This window comes from Mytilus trossulus, chromosome 2 (genome assembly GCF_036588685.1).
Source record: "Mytilus trossulus isolate FHL-02 chromosome 2, PNRI_Mtr1.1.1.hap1, whole genome shotgun sequence".
Taxonomy (NCBI): Eukaryota; Metazoa; Mollusca; class Bivalvia; order Mytilida; family Mytilidae; genus Mytilus; species Mytilus trossulus.
Genome location: NC_086374.1, coordinates 38226981 through 38248115, shown reverse-complemented (window position 1 = coordinate 38248115; position 21135 = coordinate 38226981). Strand labels below are relative to the sequence as shown.

The window sequence follows — 21135 nt, the reverse complement described above, 5'->3', positions numbered from 1 at the left end:
GAAGCAATCAATTCAAAAATAGATTATCAAAATGAATAATACTGATAAAAAAATCTGAAATAAAGAGTTCTTTCATCACAAATAAATAATAATTGTAATTTTCATTATTATCAAGGTGAGGATCGCTGGTTGTGTACATTACTGCTTCAGCAAGGATATAGGGTAGATTATGCCGCTGCCTCAGATGCCTATACTTATGCACCCGAAGGATTTGGAGAATTCTTCAACCAAAGAAGGCGTTGGATGCCATCGACAATTGCTAATATTATGGATTTACTGACAGATGCGAGGAACACCGTGTCTATAAATAACAACATCAGTTGGTTGTTCATGATTTATCAAGGTAACTTTTTATTGACCGGCCGCATACCGGAGGAGGCAGTAAGGTTGACTTTTGTCCTCCTGTACGTCCGTTAGTAGAAAAATGTGTTGTTTCTTAACCCATTATTTGCCTCAACCAAATATTATGGAAACTTTCACACAAGACTAATGACAACAAAACTCATATAAAGTTTAAATTAGTTGTGGCGTCACTTTTACCGTTCTGGAGTTATGCCCTTCATGAAACGAGGAGCCTAAATATGAGAGAACGGCCCTTTCTTAAATGGAAAAAAGGCTGAATATTACCTTCCCTTTCCGATATCTTTCTTAAGTGTGTATCAATCACAAGTTATGAAGCTTATACACAATGCGTATTACCAGAAAACACTCGTCAAGTTGGATTTTGGATGGTGTCAATTTATTAATTTCCTAGTTGTGTTTTTTATAACGTTATATGCAAGTGGGGCATCTTCTTTGTCCCATTGACACATTATAGTGTTATTGTTGATAAAGATTCAGCTTCACTTTTGAAAGTTTAGACTGGTTATCATTTGTTGTCTGTCCAAAAGCTTAGACTCATGTATTAATTGAATTTCGTCTTTCTAAAATTTTGTTGTATGTAATGAATTCATAATAGAAAACGGAGCAATGCGTTTTAGAATTTTAAGCCGTACTCAATTTGGTAACGATACGCAATTCGATTAAAGATATTTTATAAGTAAAGATTAGTAAAATAGATATAAATTGTACAAATACATTTCATAACTTTTATTTTGAGTTTCCGTATAAAGTTAACGTCAGTATCTAGAAATGTAGGATCATAGATTAATTATTTTCAACTAACATAGTTATGGGTTTCGGTGTATTAATTTGTTACCACAATTGTTTTTAGGAGCTTTGATGTTGTCGACCTTGATTGGACCTTCCACAGTAATCATGATGATAGCTGGAGCATATCTAACTGTTTTTCAAATGAATCTTCTAACATCTTATGCAATAGCTCTTTCACCAGCTATTTTATACACGATTTTATGCTTTACAGTGAAGCCTAAATATCAGATAATCACAGCAGAAATATTCAGCGCCATTTATTCATTTATAATGATGGTGGTATTTGTTGGATGCATTATAACAGCCGTTAAGCAGAGTCCATTTCATCCGAGTGTAATTTTCCTATGCGCAATGGTGTTTATTTTCCTTTTCGCTGCCGTTATTCACCCATGGGAATTTAGCTGCATTTTTTACGGGCTATTATACTTTTTGTGTGTTCCTAGTGGATTTTTATTATTGATCATTTATTCACTATGTAATATGAACTCTGTATCATGGGGAACACGCGAAGTAGCTAAGAAAAAAACGCAAAAAGAAAAGGATGAGGAAGAAAGAAATAAAAAAGAAAAAGAAAAAAAGAAGAAACAAAAAAGCTGGTTAAAACGCTTAATGCCAGTTAATCAGCTAAAAGATTTAAGAAGTATATTAGAGCTCTCAAAAAAGGAAACAAAAACGAAAGAAGACAGAGGTATACAGACTGAAGATTTAAATGAAGTTGTAGTCGAAACGAATAAAAGGAAAACAGTCAGTTGGTCAGACAAAACACCAGACAAACCAATTCACGAACAAACTGTTATAACACCAACGACCGATAAACCTTTTGATGTTCGACACAAGCCAAAATGGACAGAAGATAAAGATTTTAAAGACGGAAAAATTATGTCCATGACACCAAAGGAAACAATTTTTTGGGAAGAATTTATAAAAAGGCAAGTCACTTTATAGTTTGACGTTCAGTTTCAACTATATCTTTAAAACAGATGATGATTGTCTTTAAGGTATTAATCCATCAGTTCTCTTATGATGGTAAATAAAGGAGGAGACCATCAAAGACATACAACCAAAAAAAACAAACATAAAAATAACAGCTCACAAAAACCACACAGAAAAACAAAAACACCAGAAACAAGATGGATCTCAGTTGCGAGGAACCGACACTTGGGTATTTTTTGTATCCATTCTCATGAAAGAAGATATGTGTCGTCATATTCAGGTTAAGTTTCAAAAAAACATAAAATAGAATAATGATTGTTTTAGGAGTATATGGGACAAGAAATGCAATTCATTTCTGATATCCATTTTCTTCCATTCTTCTGTTCATATTGTAAACGTTGTTCTAAGATGGGTTGTTTCTAAACTGAGATTTTTTCACAGATGTGGTTGAGTTGTCGGGGTATGAAGTATGATAAAATATTCACAAATTTAGAAACCCACAAAGGCCCCATTGGATGTGTTTTCAGGGAGTAAAAGGTTATTATTCTGAAAAATAATTTCTTAACAAACTATTAATAACGCCAAAGTTTTTACATCTTCAATGATCTTCTATTGTTCTTCAAAAAAGCACCCGTGATTCAGCACAAAAAGTATTAAAAAAGCATCATGTCCAAAATGAAGCAAAGGTTTTTTTTAAATTGTATTCATTGTTCAGATCCTCATTTTGAGGCTCATTAGGATTTTATTTTAATCCGATTATTATGTGCGCCTTTCTCTGCCCGTCAATAAGATAAAAAAAAATTGGAGAAAGAAACTATGGTTAGCAACATTAAGGTGTTTGAAAATTGATATAACAAGAGTAAGAGTAGTAATAGCTCTGTCACGTTAATGCATTCTGTGAAGTGATTTGATTCTTTAAAAAAAGTACTCACAGCCTTTACTTCACGACGTTGTTGCATCCGAAGTGCTCTTCTTGATTTTCCTTGTCCGGAAGGCTCGTACATTAAACATAATGAAAATGAAATTCTTTGATGTAAATTGATAAAATGCAAACTAGAGAAGATCACCCTGAAGATCATAAAAACATTTTTATTAAAATCAAATATGTCAATTAATGTTTTGATTGTGTAAATATTGTCGGTAATTTTAATGATCATTCTGTTAAAGAACAAATTCCTGGATATTTTGATATTACTGAACTCCATCTTATTTGTTATGTAAAAAACCTAAATATCGTCCCCCGTCAATTATTAATTGGAATGAGTGTCGTAATATCATCCACGACTCACTCCAAACTTACTGCTAGAAATGGATAAAACGAGAAAAAGCTGACAAGAAATCTTCGGACTCTTTTTTAATTCAGTAATGAACATATTTGATATACGTATTCAACATTTGAAACAACATTTTACTCTTAACAAGAACCATGATAACCCTATTTCCCGTATCAAACAGAAACTAAAAGAACTCGTCAACAAATTACTTTTTGTCCCATCTGATAAAGCTGCTAATAATACCATTGTTTGACGTTTTACATTGAAGTCCTGCAAAGGAAATCACGAATTCACCATCATTCCAACTGAATTCATTTTCGGAAAATGACATCTGTAACAAACATAAGCTTTTAGCTACTTCTTTGCAAGCAGAACTAAATACAATGAATGTTCCAACTATGTACTGGCTTCCGAAGCTGCAAAAACAATTACAAATATAGATTTGTTTCGTCTTCAAGCCATTGTTCCACTACTGAATTGTCTAATCTACTTACTAGTACACTCGGTACAATTTAAAAACCTGATAATGAATTGTTTAATTGATGCCTTTAAAAATAGTGGACTTAATTACTTTTGAAATGTCAAAAATTCGTTGGCAGTACTTGAAAAATTGCATGCTTATTTTGTTGATTTTGAATCTGTTCAAAGTTTTGATTTTGCTTTATTATATACCACTTTGCCTCATATTCTTAGTAAGCAAAACTCATCCACCTATTTAAATGGGCATTTAAAAAATTAGAATGCGAATATATAATTATGTTCAAACTCTTTTAGGTCATTTTTTTAGTAACAAAAAAAAGTATGTCGATCAATTGGACATGCTTTATACTATAACTGCCCTTGAATTTTTACTAGATAACATTGATGTTCGCTTTGGAGATTCCGTATATCGTATATCATCTGATTCAAAAATTCGATAATACTTTTAGATATTTGGATGATATATTGGCTCTCAATAATGACGACTTCAGTATGTACAATAAAAAAAATTATCCTGTTGAACTAATTTTAAATATAGCTAATACTAACAATAACGCTGTTCTTTCCTGGATCTTGATATCTATATCATTAACGGAAAGCTTAATACCAAAGTTTCTGATAAAAAAAAGTTGATTTTTCATTTCCATGTTGTTAATTATCCATTTTTAGATTGTGACGTTCCCTTGTCACCATCTTATGGTGTTCACATATCCCAACTTGTACGATTCGTATGTAACAACGTATTAGATTTTAGCGAAAGAAATCTATGTATTACTGAAAAATTATTACACAAACCCAAACGTCAAAATATTTAGTAAATGTTATCATCGATTGAAGGTCATCTTTCGCTAATATATTTCAACATGCAGACGTCTTATACGCTCAGGTATTTCACATCCAATCTTTTATCAAGTATTCTTTAAAAAGCTCACAAATGTTGGCATTCACCTCAAAAGCTAACAAAAGCTTTTAACAGATTTATTAAGAAGGGATAAACAATTGAGAATGGAAAAAGGGAATGTGTTAAAGAGCAGACAACAAGTTGTTACGATACTGTTGTCAGGTCATTAAAGATGGCATATTTTGGCTTAAATATTGATTCACTTTTAGGGTCTTTGAATCGGAAATAAACTTTCTTTTGTTACCTATTCTGACATCGGACATAGGCCTTTTTAAACTGAGTTTTACTGTGCGTATTGCTCTGTGTGTGTGGTGTTTTTATATTGGGTTCAGAGGGAGGGCTGCGATCTCAAAAACATATTAAATCCGGCTATATTATTGCGTCTGTCCCACGTCAAGAGCATCTAGTCTTTGATAGTCTTGTATGATTTAGAATTTTTAGTTTCTTTTATACATTTAGGAGTTTAGTATGATGCCCATTATCACTGAGCTATTACATATTTTTGTTAAGGGGACAGCTGAAGCATGCCCCCTAGTGCGAAATTTTCTCGCTGTATTAAAGACCCAAAAGTGGTCTTCGGCTGTTTTTTTGTTCTTTAGTTTGGCTGTTGTTATCAAAGGTAACAGGATTATAATTTAGTACGCCAGACGCGCGTTTCGTCTAACATAAGACTCATCAGTAACGCTCATATCAAAATATTTATAAGGCCAAACAAGTACAAAGAAATAGAAATAGAAATAGAAATACTTTATTAATCCAATTATGGACCCTTGCGGGTTTTAAATTTTATACAATGATCACAATGATTTTTGAAATAATAATAAAATTAAATACACCACAAAAGAGGGACGAAAGATACCAGAGAGACAGTCAAACTCATAGATTGGAAATAAACTGACAGCGCCATTACTAAAAATAAGAAGACAAACAGACAAATTAAAGTACAGAGGACAAAACATAGAAAACTAAAGACTAAGCAACACGAACTCCACCAAAAACTTGGGGTGACCTCGGGTGCTCCGGAAGGGTAAGTAGATCCTGCTCCACATGGTGCACCCGTCGTGGTGCTGATATTATTACAAATCCGGTAAAAAGTCTTATTCCGTAGGTCACAATCGTGAAAACGGAGGGATATTGTAGTTACGACATAAGGAACATATCCGATATCATCTGTGAAACGGTTTATTCCTTAACGGTCAACCAACTCGTGAAAGCGTCCGTAAAATTTTTGAAGGGATGATTTCAACTTCACCATTTGGAACTCTTGTGAACAGCAATCCTCTATCAATGTATATGGTGTGTACAAAATGTAAGTTTATACAAATTATAATTTGTACAGGTTTTTTGTACAAGTTTAATTATTTACATACATACCTTTTTGCACCAGGTGATAAAAAAGAGTATCTTCTAAAATGTATCAGTTTTTTGTCTTAAATTCAAATTTATCTACTTCAATCTAACATTTACTGCATTTCTCCTTGTCCTCAAAATGGATATTAGGACACCTGAATAGTTTAAACTCTATCTTTATTTTTCTCTTCATACCGAATTCATACACATAGTAAGTCGTTTTGCGTTGTTGTAATGTCATTTATATCAATGCTCTGTATTATACTGTGTCATGTAATCATTTGTGTTAAGCGGTTCATAAATCACTGATAACATGTACAAAAATCTGTACAAATTATAACTTGTACAACATTACAATTTGTACACAACATATATATATATACATTATATATATATATAATTCGTCTTAACATCAGCCAAACAATGTTAGAGCTGTAAATTTGCTTTCGCAATTTATTTTTTGTTCTTCCATCGCCGGGATTCGAACTTATGCTACTGAGATATCGTGGCACCAAATTGCCTGTACTGTATCTGACAATCTAGAAAAAACGACCACATAGGCTCTAAAAAGAAGGAGCTTTCGGTGGCTGGGTGCTACCTTTCGTCGTCAGTTTTAATCTAACGTCGTAAGATAGTGCACGATATATAAGGCATGAAGATGAAATATATATATATATCAGTAGCATGGGTTCGAATCCCGGCGAGAGCAAATTTATACATTTAACATTGTTGGGTTGATGTTCAGACGAGTTGTAAATATATATATATATATATATAAACGAGTCTAAATTGAAAACTACGTTCAAACCTATGACTGCGTTGGATAAAAACCGCAATTTTTATACGTGTGCATGTCAAACAAATTTCGTTGTAGAAGGGTCTAAAAACAGCACAAACAACATTTTCCAAAAGACCAAAAGAGTGAAAAAGTATATTTAAACAAAACGCATTTGACTAACAGGTCGAACAACTGATGTTCTTTAACCCTGCTGACAGTGTCAATATTTCTTTAGTACACCATATCCGGATTTCGACAATAAATGTCTCTTCAGTGATGTTAGGGATCGAAACGGTATTTGGAAGGCCATATAAAAAGTACCCTCATTTTTAGAGAAAGTACCCTCATTTTTAGATTAACTCTTGAATTTTAAGAGTCAATATATAGGATGAACGGATCATATAAACCGGAGGGAAAATATGATACATGCCCAAACAAAAAATATAAACGAGTCTAAATTGAAAACTACGTTCAAACCTATGACTGCGTTGGATAAAAACCGCAATTTTTATACGTGTGCATGTCAAACAAATTTCGTTGTAGAAGGGTCTAAAAACAGCACAAACAACATTTTCCAAAAGACCAAAAGAGTGAAAAAGTATATTTAAACAAAACGCATTTGACTAACAGGTCGAACAACTGATGTTCTTTAACCCTGCTGACTGCCATTGGCGATTGCCAAATAAAATTGATCACAAGATGTAACAAAATGGATTCTCATATAAATTTAATACGTCACAGAAAGAAATTTTTTTTTTTTTTTTTTTGTTAACTTGTGGACAGGATGTTGTGCCACAAACATTCGGTGTCAATATTTCTTTAGTACACCATATCCGGATTTCGACAATAAATGTCTCTTCAGTGATGTTAGGGATCGAAACGGTATTTGGAAGGCCATATAAAAAGTACCCTCATTTTTAGAGAAAGTACCCTCATTTTTAGATTAACTCTTGAATTTTAAGAGTCAATATATAGGATGAACGGATCATATAAACCGGAGGGAAAATATGATACATGCCCAAACAAAAAATATAAACGAGTCTAAATTGAAAACTACGTTCAAACCTATGACTGCGTTGGATAAAAACCGCAATTTTTATACGTGTGCATGTCAAACAAATTTCGTTGTAGAAGGGTCTAAAAACAGCACAAACAACATTTTCCAAAAGACCAAAAGAGTGAAAAAGTATATTTAAACAAAACGCATTTGACTAACAGGTCGAACAACTGATGTTCTTTAACCCTGCTGACTGCCATTGGCGATTGCCAAATAAAATTGATCACAAGATGTAACAAAATGGATTCTCATATAAATTTAATACGTCACAGAAAGAAAAAATTTTTTTGTTAACTTGTGGACAGGATGTTGTGCCACAAACATTCGGTGTCAATATTTCTTTAGTACACCATATCCGGATTTCGACAATAAATGTCTCTTCAGTGATGTTAGGGATCGAAACGGTATTTGGAAGGCCATATAAAAAGTACCCTCATTTTTAGAGAAAGTACCCTCATTTTTAGATTAACTCTTGAATTTTAAGAGTCAATATATAGGATGAACGGATCATATAAACCGGAGGGAAAATATGATACATGCCCAAACAAAAAATATAAACGAGTCTAAATTGAAAACTACGTTCAAACCTATGACTGCGTTGGATAAAAACCGCAATTTTTATACGTGTGCATGTCAAACAAATTTCGTTGTAGAAGGGTCTAAAAACAGCACAAACAACATTTTCCAAAAGACCAAAAGAGTGAAAAAGTATATTTAAACAAAACGCATTTGACTAACAGGTCGAACAACTGATGTTCTTTAACCCTGCTGACTGCCATTGGCGATTGCCAAATAAAATTGATCACAAGATGTAACAAAATGGATTCTCATATAAATTTAATACGTCACAGAAAGAAAAAAAAAATGTTTTTTTGTTAACTTGTGGACAGGATGTTGTGCCACAAACATTCGGTGTCAATATTTCTTTAGTACACCATATCCGGATTTCGACAATAAATGTCTCTTCAGTGATGTTAGGGATCGAAACGGTATTTGGAAGGCCATATAAAAAGTACCCTCATTTTTAGAGAAAGTACCCTCATTTTTAGATTAACTCTTGAATTTTAAGAGTCAATATATAGGATGAACGGATCATATAAACCGGAGGGAAAATATGATACATGCCCAAACAAAAAATATAAACGAGTCTAAATTGAAAACTACGTTCAAACCTATGACTGCGTTGGATAAAAACCGCAATTTTTATACGTGTGCATGTCAAACAAATTTCGTTGTAGAAGGGTCTAAAAACAGCACAAACAACATTTTCCAAAAGACCAAAAGAGTGAAAAAGTATATTTAAACAAAACGCATTTGACTAACAGGTCGAACAACTGATGTTCTTTAACCCTGCTGACTGCCATTGGCGATTGCCAAATAAAATTGATCACAAGATGTAACAAAATGGATTCTCATATAAATTTAATACGTCACAGAAAGAATTTTTTTTTTTTTTGTTAACTTGTGGACAGGATGTTGTGCCACAAACATTCGGTGTCAATATTTCTTTAGTACACCATATCCGGATTTCGACAATAAATGTCTCTTCAGTGATGTTAGGGATCGAAACGGTATTTGGAAGGCCATATAAAAAGTACCCTCATTTTTAGAGAAAGTACCCTCATTTTTAGATTAACTCTTGAATTTTAAGAGTCAATATATAGGATGAACGGATCATATAAACCGGAGGGAAAATATGATACATGCCCAAACAAAAAATATAAACGAGTCTAAATTGAAAACTACGTTCAAACCTATGACTGCGTTGGATAAAAACCGCAATTTTTATACGTGTGCATGTCAAACAAATTTCGTTGTAGAAGGGTCTAAAAACAGCACAAACAACATTTTCCAAAAGACCAAAAGAGTGAAAAAGTATATTTAAACAAAACGCATTTGACTAACAGGTCGAACAACTGATGTTCTTTAACCCTGCTGACTGCCATTGGCGATTGCCAAATAAAATTGATCACAAGATGTAACAAAATGGACTCTCATATAAATTTAATACGTCACAGAAAGAAATTTTTTTTTTTTTTTGTTAACTTGTGGACAGGATGTTGTGCCACAAACATTCGGTGTCAATATTTCTTTAGTACACCATATCCGGATTTCGACAATAAATGTCTCTTCAGTGATGTTAGGGATCGAAACGGTATTTGGAAGGCCATATAAAAAGTACCCTCATTTTTAGAGAAAGTACCCTCATTTTTAGATTAACTCTTGAATTTTAAGAGTCAATATATAGGATGAACGGATCATATAAACCGGAGGGAAAATATGATACATGCCCAAACAAAAAATATAAACGAGTCTAAATTGAAAACTACGTTCAAACCTATGACTGCGTTGGATAAAAACCGCAATTTTTATACGTGTGCATGTCAAACAAATTTCGTTGTAGAAGGGTCTAAAAACAGCACAAACAACATTTTCCAAAAGACCAAAAGAGTGAAAAAGTATATTTAAACAAAACGCATTTGACTAACAGGTCGAACAACTGATGTTCTTTAACCCTGCTGACTGCCATTGGCGATTGCCAAATAAAATTGATCACAAGATGTAACAAAATGGATTCTCATATAAATTTAATACGTCACAGAAAGAATTTTTTTTTTTTTTGTTAACTTGTGGACAGGATGTTGTGCCACAAACATTCGGTGTCAATATTTCTTTAGTACACCATATCCGGATTTCGACAATAAATGTCTCTTCAGTGATGTTAGGGATCGAAACGGTATTTGGAAGGCCATATAAAAAGTACCCTCATTTTTAGAGAAAGTACCCTCATTTTTAGATTAACTCTTGAATTTTAAGAGTCAATATATAGGATGAACGGATCATATAAACCGGAGGGAAAATATGATACATGCCCAAACAAAAAATATAAACGAGTCTAAATTGAAAACTACGTTCAAACCTATGACTGCGTTGGATAAAAACCGCAATTTTTATACGTGTGCATGTCAAACAAATTTCGTTGTAGAAGGGTCTAAAAACAGCACAAACAACATTTTCCAAAAGACCAAAAGAGTGAAAAAGTATATTTAAACAAAACGCATTTGACTAACAGGTCGAACAACTGATGTTCTTTAACCCTGCTGACTGCCATTGGCGATTGCCAAATAAAATTGATCACAAGATGTAACAAAATGGACTCTCATATAAATTTAATACGTCACAGAAAGAAATTTTTTTTTTTTTTTGTTAACTTGTGGACAGGATGTTGTGCCACAAACATTCGGTGTCAATATTTCTTTAGTACACCATATCCGGATTTCGACAATAAATGTCTCTTCAGTGATGTTAGGGATCGAAACGGTATTTGGAAGGCCATATAAAAAGTACCCTCATTTTTAGAGAAAGTACCCTCATTTTTAGATTAACTCTTGAATTTTAAGAGTCAATATATAGGATGAACGGATCATATAAACCGGAGGGAAAATATGATACATGCCCAAACAAAAAATATAAACGAGTCTAAATTGAAAACTACGTTCAAACCTATGACTGCGTTGGATAAAAACCGCAATTTTTATACGTGTGCATGTCAAACAAATTTCGTTGTAGAAGGGTCTAAAAACAGCACAAACAACATTTTCCAAAAGACCAAAAGAGTGAAAAAGTATATTTAAACAAAACGCATTTGACTAACAGGTCGAACAACTGATGTTCTTTAACCCTGCTGACTGCCATTGGCGATTGCCAAATAAAATTGATCACAAGATGTAACAAAATGGATTCTCATATAAATTTAATACGTCACAGAAAGAAAAATTTTTTTTTTTTTTTTTGTTAACTTGTGGACAGGATGTTGTGCCACAAACATTCGGTGTCAATATTTCTTTAGTACACCATATCCGGATTTCGACAATAAATGTCTCTTCAGTGATGTTAGGGATCGAAACGGTATTTGGAAGGCCATATAAAAAGTACCCTCATTTTTAGAGAAAGTACCCTCATTTTTAGATTAACTCTTGAATTTTAAGAGTCAATATATAGGATGAACGGATCATATAAACCGGAGGGAAAATATGATACATGCCCAAACAAAAAATATAAACGAGTCTAAATTGAAAACTACGTTCAAACCTATGACTGCGTTGGATAAAAACCGCAATTTTTATACGTGTGCATGTCAAACAAATTTCGTTGTAGAAGGGTCTAAAAACAGCACAAACAACATTTTCCAAAAGACCAAAAGAGTGAAAAAGTATATTTAAACAAAACGCATTTGACTAACAGGTCGAACAACTGATGTTCTTTAACCCTGCTGACTGCCATTGGCGATTGCCAAATAAAATTGATCACAAGATGTAACAAAATGGATTCTCATATAAATTTAATACGTCACAGAAAGAAAATTTTTTTTTTTTTGTTAACTTGTGGACAGGATGTTGTGCCACAAACATTCGGTGTCAATATTTCTTTAGTACACCATATCCGGATTTCGACAATAAATGTCTCTTCAGTGATGTTAGGGATCGAAACGGTATTTGGAAGGCCATATAAAAAGTACCCTTATTTTTAGAGAAAGTACCCTCATTTTTAGATTAACTCTTGAATTTTAAGAGTCAATATATAGGATGAACGGATCATATAAACCGGAGGGAAAATATGATACATGCCCAAACAAAAAATATAAACGAGTCTAAATTGAAAACTACGTTCAAACCTATGACTGCGTTGGATAAAAACCGCAATTTTTATACGTGTGCATGTCAAACAAATTTCGTTGTAGAAGGGTCTAAAAACAGCACAAACAACATTTTCCAAAAGACCAAAAGAGTGAAAAAGTATATTTAAACAAAACGCATTTGACTAACAGGTCGAACAACTGATGTTCTTTAACCCTGCTGACTGCCATTGGCGATTGCCAAATAAAATTGATCACAAGATGTAACAAAATGGATTCTCATATAAATTTAATACGTCACAGAAAGAAATTTTTTTTTTTTTTTGTTAACTTGTGGACAGGATGTTGTGCCACAAACATTCGGTGTCAATATTTCTTTAGTACACCATATCCGGATTTCGACAATAAATGTCTCTTCAGTGATGTTAGGGATCGAAACGGTATTTGGAAGGCCATATAAAAAGTACCCTCATTTTTAGAGAAAGTACCCTCATTTTTAGATTAACTCTTGAATTTTAAGAGTCAATATATAGGATGAACGGATCATATAAACCGGAGGGAAAATATGATACATGCCCAAACAAAAAATATAAACGAGTCTAAATTGAAAACTACGTTCAAACCTATGACTGCGTTGGATAAAAACCGCAATTTTTATACGTGTGCATGTCAAACAAATTTCGTTGTAGAAGGGTCTAAAAACATATATATATATGTCAGTGTCCGCTTTCACTTTTATTTTATATTTTGATATTTTATAAGCCTATATAAATGTCGTTGACAATTTTACAAGTACTTTGAAAATTAATGCATCCGGATTTTAAGGTTGTGGTTCCAGTTTACGGAGTTTTGCTGACGCTATCTCTCTTCGTTATAGATAAAACACTGAAAGTTTACAGATACACCATAAAAGCACGTATTTTGTCAATCATTTTAATCATTGTATGTACTATGACTTTCAAGCCTATAAGCACGTATAACATTTGATACAACTGTCGTACAAGTGAGAGGTTTAGCGCTATAAAACCAGGTTCAATCCACCATTTTCTACATTTGAAAATGCCTGAACCAAGTCAGGAATATGGCAGTTGTTGTTCATTCGTTTTTTGTTGTGTTTTGTCGTTTGATTTTGCCATGTGATTAGGGTCTTTCCTATTTGATTTTCCTCAGAGTTCAGTATTATTGTGATTATACTTTTTATAAAGACATAACAAATCTTTATTTTACAGGTATTTGAAACCGTTAGATGCAAACAAAAAAGAGCAAGAAACGATGAAACAGGCTCTTGCTGAATTACGTAATGAAGTTGTGGCAGGCTTTGCGTTTATCAACCTTATATGGATATCTATCAATTTTATGTTTCAACTTAGAAAACCTGCAGTAATTGAGTTTCCGACAGCAGTATGTGTATTTAGATATTGATCATAAAATATTGCTTCCTTCCTTTAAAGCTATATTTTTTTTTCTTCTAAATGTTGAAAGCCCAACAGTTTGTTATAATTCCTTACATCCACTTCATTTAAACTCTGGTTTGTTTTTTAGATTAAATAAATAAATGTGAACGTTCATTTATAGATAAAGCATAACAATACATTGTAATATATTGTTTTTTATTGGTAAAATTTATTCATAAATTTATATATCAAAATAATGTTGCAATATTGCCAATGAGAAAAATACCACCCAGGGTTCAAATAAGGTGGAAAAAAGAAATCACTGCATAGCCTTGAACAACGATTAAAAAACATACCGTATATTAAGCTTTAAAAGGGCTTGATACAAACTTTCGCGGGTGTTTTCTAGTAATCCTTACTATTTGACGTATTCAAATATGTGATCGTTCCTCTCTTTTTCAGTCAGGAGCAGAGAATGTAGATGACGATGTGATAAAGATCGACGCACTTGGTTTAATGTTTATAATATTTTTTGTTCTGATTCTCCTGATCCAGTTTATAGGAATGATTTTTCATAGATTGGGAACGCTCATGCATCTTATAGCCATTACGGAGATACCTAATCCATTCAAATGCGGAAAAAAACAAAGCTATGGAAATATGGAGGAAGAAAATACAGAAAAGCTTAATGCCAAAGAGTTGGTACGGTTTTATACAGATGTAGTTGGAGAACCAATGCCAGACTATTCAGGTGATGAAGATGATGATGACGATGAAGAAGACGCCAAATTAGAAAAAGAACTATCTGACACAATTGTCAATAACGCTGTCATAGGCGTAAAGGGTAATATTGGTGGAACAAGGAAACCTGGGCTTGGAATATCGTTCAGAGAAACAATGGCCAACAAGGATAGTTTTCCCAATATTTTGAGAAGCACTATGTCTAAGCCTAATTTCAAACAGACAGTACGAAATATGATAGCTATTTCCAGGCGAAAATATGACGAAGGGACGAAACCTCTTCCAAAGGGCAACGTGCTGCGATACCGTAAAAATCATCCACCAATGTTACAGACTGATTGGGAACAAGCAAAAAAGTTTGGATCAAATAAACCTGTTTTCCACGATATGATAAACGAAATTCAGAATGATCGAGACCTCAAACACAAAGTTAGAGGCTTAGAAAATCAAACGACAGGTGATAATCTTAAGAGAACATTTCGCCGTGAGACGTCCGTATCAAATTTGGATGAACCCGTTAATGACAATTTAAGTGGTGCAGTCGGTACCTTAGATCGTACGTTATACAAAAAACTCAATAAAAAAAAAAAATTTCAAACCATACAAAATCCCGTTTCCATCGCAAGTAAATCTGACAGCAGATTGTGTTTTATATAAAGAAACAACCCAAACCATCACATCATTTTAATGGACAAACAGCACAAAGGCAAAACACGTTTCCTTCTGTGTAAACTTTGGACTATTTTGTATATATAAACATTTTAGTTGTCTTGTTTGTTTTAATATGGTTATTTATTTACGTGTGACGTTTTCATATAATTTGTTTTAAAAATTCAACATAATAACACTAGTACTAAAAATTCAAATAATTGATCAAACGGATAAAAATTGATAATGTCTATAGATTCAGTACCCATATTTAGAGCATAACATTCATTCGAAGCTTCTTATGAACTAATGGACTGTTGTGGTTTCTTATCTTTGATTCATAAGAAAGTGCAAGTGTTACAATCCATTTAGATATGTATTTAAAAGTATAATATGCAATACTGTCCGTCGCTTGAGCTTACTAATAAAAACTGAGAAGCTGATCAAATCGCTTTTAACGCATCAGAACCAAAGACAAACTGCATACAATTATTTAGATAATACAATTCTCACAAATGCACATAAGTGTTATAAGATTTTCTTAGAAACATATTCCAACTCATTTTATAATGTACTATTAAATGCAAGATTTGCCAAATAGAAATTTTTAAACGGTATTTGCTATTATGACCTCTCTTTTTTTTTTTTTTTTTAAATATAAACACAATCCACGAATGATCATACTGATAACAGCTGTAAACAGATCTTGTTCTGTGGATTTATTTATTATTAGATTATTAGAAAAATCAAGAATATAAATATTCAACAAAGTACTAAATTTCTAAAGGCACATATGCAGACTTGGGCAATACCACGAAAAATATATATACGAAATTAAAACAAAAAATAATGATATCGACAAAAAAAGATGAATTAAATGTATCTTGTATGTATATCATTCTACTAAAATATGTCTCAATTGTACAATGATATTTGGTCACTAACCATAAAGTTAACAATAAGCAATCTATAACCAAAAAAATACAGAAATAGCTTGTCAAGACATATTATAACAGAGAGAGAACAAACGATGGCGTCAAGTTTTATTTATGTTGAATGTATATTTGTACTCCATATATGTACACAATTATGATTATCCTTCAAGCTAATCCGGAATAAACTTCCCATGTCGACGTTTCTGTATGTCTGAAGTAAAACAATCTAAGCACTGACCGTTTGTTTCACTTCTACCTACATTTTTGCAACCATCACGAACACAAACACTTCCATCTCCAATCTGGGGCCGATTAAAAGTATTATCAGTACATGAGCGTTTAATTCTCATAATACACAAATCGTCGTCGTCATCTTCTTTGGCCACTGTTGTTACTTGAATAACACTATGTTTTGTCGGTATAATTACTGATTGCGTCTTGTTCGGACAACGTTCTTTGTCAAATTTTCTATTTTCATCTGCAAAATAAGAAAAAATTATCTATAAAGCTTGGAAGTTATAACGATTTTACTGATATTTTGTTACTTTCAAAAATGGAATGCTATTTATCATATTAATGTTGAATGAGTAAAGCCTCGGTCACACCTAACCGGATAGCACGAACGGACGCCTAACGGATGAAAATAAAAGTTGTCCGTTGACAAAATTGTTATCCGTTGGGAGTCCGTTGATGTACTGAGCGAATAAAACGGACGTGTAACGGATGCATAACAGACACACACCGGATATGCAACGTACGAGAAACGGACACGTACCGGACAGAACGGATGTCAAACGTACATCCAACGGACGAGTAACGCATAAAACGGACACCTAACGGAAGCTTACCGGATAAAACGGATGAACAAGATATACGGAAAAATCAAAGGCGACAATAATAATACATGTAAATTGCATTAATATTCAAAATGTTTCTGTGTAACTGGTTTTGGTTTGTTCTTCAAAATTCCGCCAAAGGGCAGTGTCTGGCCTGGATAAGAACTGCTTGATTGTGAAGACGTGCCTATACTCTAAGATCGATTATAAATAATAAGAATTCATGAACCTTAAGAAATCTGACATACCAATAATTGGCATTTCTGACGCGAAATTTTCAATTGGCATTTATCCGTTTCAGATCCGTTCATCATCCGTTTTATTCGTTATACGTCCGGTAGAAGTCTGTTTCTCATCCGTTCAACATCCGTTTTATCCGTTAAACGTCCGGTAGAAGTCCGTTGGTGAATTTATCTTCCAGACCTCCAACGGATGTATAAGGTAGCAATAAACAGTTAGGAAAGAATACTAAAATTTGCCCTTATGAATTCTACCATCCACTTTTCATTGCTTTCTTGCAATATCAAGCTTACTGTTTGTGTCATATATGGGCATATGTATGTAATCAGAATCTTCCATAGATTTTATATCCAGTATATAAAATGCTAAAATATAATTTCTTTTTGGTGTATCCATGGCAACAATCTGCATTTATTTGTTATAAAATATTGCAAAAAGGGGGGGGGGGGGGGGGGGGGGGGGAAGATGTCACATATTTCCCCAAAATTTGGCTAAAAGTAGAATTTCAATCGCTTGAAGTAATACCTTTTCTGAAACTGTGTACATATATCATTCAGCAAATCCAATGAAAATCATATGTCTTTCATCTCATTTTTTTGTAAAATTGCGTCAAAAACTTCGTGTAGAAAAATCTTGAGTGTTTGTAAACAGTACATTAATTTCTGGACCGATGGCCGGTCTAGCTATGAAAATACGGCTTGTCAAACAGAAAACAGCCGATAAAACATGTAAAAAATAATCTTGATGCTCTTATAAACCATCTTTGAAGGCTAAATTAGCACTCATCTGTTTAAAAATGAATTTTATTACACAATAACTTTCCTATTTGAAAAATCCACAGAGGCCAAAATGCGAAACTAAACTCCTAACTGTGTATTGCCACCTAACGGACACGTAACGGATACAAAACGGAAACGAAACGGACGAGTACCGGACAAAACGGACGCCTAACGGACGTTCAACGGACATTTTATCCGTTGGACGTCCGTTCAAAGTTTTGAACATGCTCAAAATTTTCCACCGGACAGAATGGACGTCGACGGATAAAACGTACGCTTAACGGACATGCAACGGATATGGACAGACGTCTAACGGACATGACCGGATTGAAAAAAAGTTATCCGTTAGGCGTCCGTTCGAGCTATCCGGTAAGGTGTGACCGAGGCTTTATAAAGAAAGCTTGACCTGGAAAAACAATCTTAAAATACTAAAAAAAAGTCCGTCAAAGATTATGTCGACACTAAGCTAAATGCGTAATTGGGTTAATGTTGTGAAGTCTTTTATACATAGATTTATTGTTCCTATAATATTTGAACTACAATGAAGCTTGTGGATCTTCCTTACTGTACTTGATACCAAAATAACAGTGTTTTAATAATTAATTTCTCTATCCTTTCACTAGTATCCACCATTCTAAACTAGGACGAATTCTTGTTTCATGAAATGGTATTTCCATCACAAATAAACATATCTTGTTTTAGGTAGGGTATGTAATACTTTGTAAACATAATCCTATTTTAACAAAACATTCTCTGAAATGGACATCAACAGGATGATGGATGTTTGTACTGACACAATTTGTGTTACTTTAGAAACTTCCTTTTAAACATAAAAATCGGGGTATTTATATAGACACAACCGTGACCGATCTTTCTTTTCGACCTATTAAATAGGCTTCAAATAGGAGCTCACCAGGTAGAATGCACAGATATCATTATCTTTTGACTTAGCGTTGCCGTATGTAGATTATGTCCTCTCGCAAAACAATTACCACAAATTTAAGTTTTTAATGATCCTGACTGACTATACAGACTGAGCCCTTGCACGGTCGCAAACATAGTTATAAGTGTTGTTTCTATATTTAATGCATCTATTCAATCGGAATAATGAATACTACAAATACAGTTGAGTCTGCTTCATATTTCGACTTACATCTGTAGATATTGACAATACGGGTTGGATGGAAATAAAACTTAAAGACAAAAGAGATCATTATTTTCATCTTTCTAAAGTGATCTTTCCATTTCTGTGTAGCAATACTCCATTAGTGCATGCTTACAACTGAGCTATTAAACAAAATGTTTCAAGTGATTAAGCTGTTGGTTCATTTTACAGAAGCCATTACGAGTTTGTTTACCGTTATGGAATATCTGTTTCACAGATGCCGACGTATATATTCCCATTGTCGCAACTACAATCCTGTCCTCTTTTCTCTGAATGTGTACAGATGTCACATGCAGAGCAGGATCTGTTTACAATTTTAGAGCACTTGAGATCACAGCCGGTTTTGGAGGATTCGTGTTCCATAGTCTATAGTTTTCTATGTTGTAATAGTGCGCGTTGTTTGTCTTTTGATCTTTTTCTTTTGCAATGGCGTTGTCAGTTTATTCGACGATAGTGAATGTCCTTTTAGTATCTTTTGCCTTTTTGCTGCTCTTATTCTGGCCTACATCTAGATTTTCATATGAAAGGCCGGTTGGTATCAACTTTTACGACAAAAATTAATTATTACAGCTTTCCAATTGTGAACCTTTAATTTGTATGAAGCAACATTCAAGCAGCAACAGGAAATTGAGTATACATTTCCAAATTCATACACTATTCTACTGCTTGCTTTTCTTATCATGATATTGCTAACATTTAAGATATTGAGTTAAGGTTTTTAAGAGGTAAAATTAAGGTCAATTATTTTGAATTTTTTACGGACGCTATAATGAGTTGGTTGACTGAAATTAAATAACTTTATTATAGTTGACCACACTCAATTCCGACCAATTTGAATTCAATTGTCACATTATTGAATTTGCAATAAACTAGAGCAACATTACGGGTGCCAAAAGTTGAACAGGATTTATATATTCTTCAGGAACGTCAGCGATTTTTCGGCAGTGTACATGTTGCTCACTTTTAATTGTTCTATTAAGTGCTTTATGAACTTGTTTGTCTTTTGTTTTCCCGATGCATTGTCATTTTCTCTCGACTTACAAGTTTTGAATGTATCGTTTGCATCTTTTTAACATAAATTTTATTTTAGTGTTACAATCTTTATGTGTTTTGATGTCTTCGTTGCTTTCTTATTGTCTGAACTGATGTATGAGTGGACCCTGGTGTTATTCAATACTATAGAAACTGATATATCTATAAGGGAATAACAGATGATGTGCAAGTCACATCCTGTATATTAATTAAGCTTTTAAATCCTTATCTGTACATTTTTCACAAATAAATCCTTTTGTATATAAAGTAAGAAATGTGCTTGTAATTATTTTTATTTCTTATTTCCGTACAATATATTACCTCTTATACACTCAAGCTTTTTATCCTTTGCTTTAGATGGAACATCACCAATTTTGTCAGTCGTGTGTGATGTCATATCAAAGGTTCAATTGTCCCTGACAGTGGACATGTGTGAAATCAATTAAAAAAACGACTTGATCAAAACTACAAAAGAATGAAGGAAAATACGTTTATAATTTTAGATATTCATATTTAAGTTCTTTCTCCTACAGGCGTAACGAGTAGTATTTTAATGTTTGAACCATGGCAATGCTGTGAATATTTACTTAGCCGCCCAGTAATGTTGTAGTATATTTCAAATTTACGCCATTCTGTATATACAAAACTTGATCTGATGTAATTCAACACTTTGGGCCATTTTTAGTTAAAAATGTCAACAAGATTATTAGAACAAGTAAAGACGATTAAAACTGTATATATCTTTCATCTTACCTGAGGAAGTTTTAGAATCCATTAAAATAATAAATTATACACACTTTATCA

At 33.2% G+C, this 21135-nt stretch overlaps 2 protein-coding genes across 2 annotated transcripts in view; one reads left to right on the top strand and one right to left on the bottom strand.

Moving 5' to 3' along the window:
- LOC134707158 (chitin synthase chs-2-like) overlaps positions 1-15992 on the top strand; it is a 71545-nt gene extending 55553 nt beyond the window's left edge. Inside the window, exons 24-27 of the mRNA XM_063566703.1 lie at positions 116-343; positions 1214-2081; positions 13791-13962; positions 14418-15992. Of these exons, the coding sequence (XP_063422773.1) occupies positions 116-343; positions 1214-2081; positions 13791-13962; positions 14418-15353 (2204 nt within the window). The 3' untranslated portion in view covers positions 15354-15992. The remainder of the gene's footprint in view (positions 1-115; positions 344-1213; positions 2082-13790; positions 13963-14417) is intronic.
- On the bottom strand, positions 15467-21135 carry LOC134707159 (uncharacterized). Its single transcript, XM_063566704.1, has 3 exons — positions 21085-21135; positions 20653-20796; positions 15467-16757 (listed from the first exon to the last, which is right to left on the bottom strand). Exons 2-3 carry the CDS (start codon positions 20726-20728, stop codon positions 16450-16452), a joined length of 384 nt encoding a protein of 127 aa, XP_063422774.1. The 5' UTR covers positions 20729-20796; positions 21085-21135; the 3' UTR covers positions 15467-16449.